This window comes from Balaenoptera acutorostrata, chromosome 9, assembly GCF_949987535.1.
Source record: "Balaenoptera acutorostrata chromosome 9, mBalAcu1.1, whole genome shotgun sequence".
Taxonomy (NCBI): Eukaryota; Metazoa; Chordata; class Mammalia; order Artiodactyla; family Balaenopteridae; genus Balaenoptera; species Balaenoptera acutorostrata.
The window spans coordinates 103,734,460-103,738,776 of record NC_080072.1 but is presented as its reverse complement, the minus strand read 5'-3'; the positions used below and the strand labels follow the sequence as shown (position 1 = coordinate 103,738,776).

At 40.5% G+C, this 4,317-nt stretch overlaps 1 protein-coding gene across 1 annotated transcript; it reads right to left on the bottom strand.

The window, feature by feature from the left end:
* Positions 1-1,422: 1,422 nt before the first annotated feature.
* On the bottom strand, positions 1,423-2,353 carry LOC103000554 (olfactory receptor 8A1). Its single transcript, XM_028166828.1, is given in 2 exon segments — positions 1,423-2,245; positions 2,247-2,353. Coding segments are annotated over 2 exon segments (927 nt in total). The 5' UTR covers positions 2,351-2,353.
* Between the last annotated feature and the right edge of the window lie 1,964 nt (positions 2,354-4,317).

Below are 4,317 nucleotides of genomic sequence, written 5' to 3'. Positions count from 1 at the left end.
GATAGAATCAAATTCACCAGTTTATTTGGCTTTATAGATTCTCACCTTTGGAAAACAAACATATTTTCCTGCATTTTCTTCTAATTAGAGGGGATGTGTAGTGGTAGAGATCTTATCTCTTGCTGGAAAAAGGTCAGGAAATAATAGGTAGACAGTTGAGAATGGTTCTCTCAATATCTATTCTACCCTCCTTCTGGTCAGGTTAAAAAGCTAAAAATTACATATCCCAGTTTCCCTTGTAGCTAGAGCCATGGATGTGAATTAGTTCCCACTAATTAAATGCTTTTGTGTGAGGTTTGAAGGGTGGGAGTGAGGTGGCTCTCACTCCTTAGTGCATATCAGAATCCCCAGGAGGCCGGTTACAACAGAGATTGCTGGGCCCCATCCAGTAATTCTGTAGGTGTGGAGGAGGAACCCCAAGTTTGCATCTCTAACAAGTTTCCAGGTGATGCTCAATCCCAGGGTTCAGTTGTTTATTTACTAAGCCAAGTTTCCACAGTGAAATGGGGAAAACAATAGTACCAATCACTGTAAGGTGCAATTCAAATAATGTACATAAAGCATTTAGAAGCATTGCGTGGCTCAGAGTAAGCCTCCAAAAGCATGGCAGTGGCTGGCATTATTATTATGTTACTAAGGAAGTCACATAAAGGGATCAGGTAGAAGTTCTTGGGCAAGAATAAGTAGGGAGGCATGGAAGAGAGGAGAGGAAGACGTCTAGATGAGAAAGGCTCTGGGTATCACCTCTTGGTGACTCTCAAATCCACCTCTCTCTGCCTTGTGTACTCCCAAGCGCAAAAAAGTAGGAACAGGTTGAGTAGTATTTTCTGCATAGAAGGTAATAAAATAGCTAATGACTCTCAAACTCAATGCTCATAGTTTAAATTTTTTTAAATTGAAGTATAGTTGATTCAAAATATTGTATTAGTTTCAAGTATACAACATTGATTCAATATTTTTATAGTTACTCTATTTAAGTTATTGTAAAATAATGGCCATATTTTCCTGTGCTTACAATATATCCTTGTTGTTGATTTTATACATATTAGTTTGTTCCTTTTAATTCCCTACCTGTATCTTGTCTGCCGCCAGCCCCCCAGTAACCACTAGTTTGTTCTCTATATCCGAGTCTGTGAAAGTTTAAAATTTATGTTAAATTACAATTAAGATAGTAGAGTTTACCAAAGGGCTCAGGATAGAGAAAATGCTTCCCAAATGAGAGAAAACATGAACTTAAAATCAGCTGGCTTCAAACAGAAATGAGAGTAGAGAGAGGGCGGGAAGGAAGTGGGAAGGAGGCAGTCACCCAGCCATGCAGAGATGGGATTGTTTCCCATCACGGGTGGGCTAGCATTCAGAGGGCTTCCCTCTGGTATTCATAACAACTTATTTTTAAAATTGAGAAAGAATAATAACATTTGCTCAAAACAATTTTCCCCTCAGAGTTTTCTTCATGGCAGCCTTTACCTCCTTATTCCTCAAGCTGTAGATTAGGGGGTTCAGCATGGGGATCACTGTGGTGTAGAACATGGAGGCCACTTTCTCCCGGGCTGGGGAACTGGCTGTGGAGGGTTTCAAGTACATGAATGCAGTCGTTCCATAGAACATCCCCACTGCAGCAAGGTGGGAGCTGCAGGTGCTGACGGCTTTGGACCTTCCCCTTGTGGTGCTGATGTAGAGGATGCGGGACAGGATGGAGGTGTAGGAAATGAGGACTGTTACGCTGGTGACCACGATGTTGAATCCAGCCAAAACGAAGACTGTCATCTCAATATGATAGCTGCTAGAGCAGGAGAGATTCTTGAGGGCGATGATGTCACAGAAGTAATGACTGATGAGGAGCTCACAGTAGGGCAGTTTCAACATGAGGCCAGTCTCTATGGTTGAGCCAATGAGCTCCATGGCATAGACCCCAACCACCAGCAGGGAGCAGAATCAATGTGACATGATGATGTTGTAAAGCAAAGGGCTGCAGATGGCGACATAGCAGTCATAGGCCATGACTGTGAGCATGTAACACTCAGCAACGACAAACACCAGGAAGAAGTAGAGGTGGGACATGCACCCTGCATAGGAGATGATGTTCTCTTCTGTCACAAAGTTCACCAGCATCTTAGGGGTAATGACAGAGGAGTAGCAGAGATCCACAAGAGACAGGTTGCTGAGGAAGTAGTACATGGGGGTGCGAAGCTGAGCATTTAGACAAATCAGTGTTATCATGCCCAGGTTCCCTATCATGGTGACAATAGATCCCAAGGAAGAGGAGGAAGAGGGGGAACCCGAGCTCTGGTCGATTTGTTAAACCCTCAAGAATGAACTCTGTCACTGTAGAGTGATTTTCTCCAGCCATTCTCCTCTGGTTGGGAGCCCTGTGGCACCGGGAGAGAAGAACTCCATGAAAGGCTGCATCTTGCACTGCTTGGTGAAGCTAGTTTTGAGCATCTGGGGCCAGCTGAGTGATCCTGGTATACTTCCTGATGAAGTATCCCTCATCCTGCTGTTTATTTTGGGAGGAAGACCAGACCTTGGGTATTTCAAAGGTCATGGAGATGAGAGGAAAAAGGGGGAAAGATCTGAACCTTTTACCATTTTCATGTTTCTCAAATATTCTAGAGAGGTGGTTCTTAAAGTGTAGTCCCTGGACCAGCACCATTGGCATCACTTGAAGATGTCAGAGATGCAAATTGTCAGACCTCACCCAAGACCTGCCAAGAAACTGTGGGGATGGGGCCCAGAAACTGTGGGGATGGGGCCCAGCAATGTTTCCTATTGTCTCCAGTAGATGCTGATGCACGCTCTAGTCTGAGAACCTCGATTCTATAAGCAATGAGCAGTATACTCCATATTTTGTAGTTGGAGATGCATTTTGATTCAGAAATGAAATTCCCCTGTCATCTATGCAAGTCCTAAATATTCACTGAATGTGAACATATGAACACTTATCTCAAATTGATACAGTGTCAGGGTGATTTGGTAGTTACAACAGTATCATTGAGTTACAAATCAATTTCTGTATCTGAAAGATGAAGAAATTAGTGATATCAATCCCTAAGGTGGTTGTAAAATTAATATGGGGAAATGCATATTTAGAAATTTTTTTTCAAGAAGTAATTTCCTATAAAAATGTGAGTTGTCATTAGGGGTCTGGAATTTGTTCTTAGTTTTTTATCATACTTCAGGCCCTAAGGCAATGGTTCTCAACATTACTCGTATATTATGATCACCTGGAATCATTTAAAAAGTATTGATGTCTACGTTATGCCCACAGAGGTTCTGATGAATTCAACTGTGGTGAAGGCTGGGCCCTGGCACCTAGTATAGTCCAGAGAAAGTGCTCAATAGCTACTTTCACTATTATTATTGTTAGTTCTATTTTCAGATCATAATATCAAACCATGGCTGCATTATCTCCTTAATGACAAAGTACTCAAATTACAGACAAGTCGTAAGAAGCAAGGATTATCATTGCTGAATATGATACCTATAGATATCCCTTCTCTAACATGTATTCCTTAAGCTAAAATCCTAAATTTGCACTATTTTAATTGCTTACTAACTTTTTTATAATGCTCTTCAAAGGTCAATCTCATTAACTCCTCCCAGAAGTTTTGGGTATGTGGATAAATGTATCTGAGTAGAATTTTTATTCCCATGTTCTTACTGAGAAAACTGAAGTGCCAGACACTAAGTGACTTTCCCGAGGCTTCCTAATTATCAAGTATTTGGAACTGAAAGTGCTTTCTTCTGATCATGAGCTCCTTCCCTTGGCCCAAGTGTGTAGCCTTGTAAATCTGCACACCTATAGCTCTAAGCAATGTTGTGGCTGAATGTGCTTTATACTTGATGTGTTAGCCTGTGCATAGCACATAAAAATGAGGAATGCTGTAGGTATTATTTTCCTCTTCTCTAGAAAACTGAAGCTCTAAAAGTTAAATTACCCAAAGTCATAAAACTAGCAAGACACAGAACTGGGTCTAAAACCTAGGACTTCTGACCACCAGTCTGTTTTGTTTTCACAAAACTATGCTGCTTTGCTGTAGGTTATTTTATGCACTTTATTATTGTTCAGTAAACTTAATTTATTGAATTTTTGGACATAGAGGATAGATTTTATTGCCAATTTCAGTTGCATGCAAAAAATTTACCAAGGCAGTATAAGTGCACTGTAGAAAATCAGAAATACAAATAAGCAAAAATAAAATACCATTTTCTTGCTCCTTGGAGACAGGCATCATGAGTGTCATTTTAGATTTTTTCAATGCATATATGTATTTACAGGTGTATAAGCATATATGTATTTTTTAAAGAAACATTTTG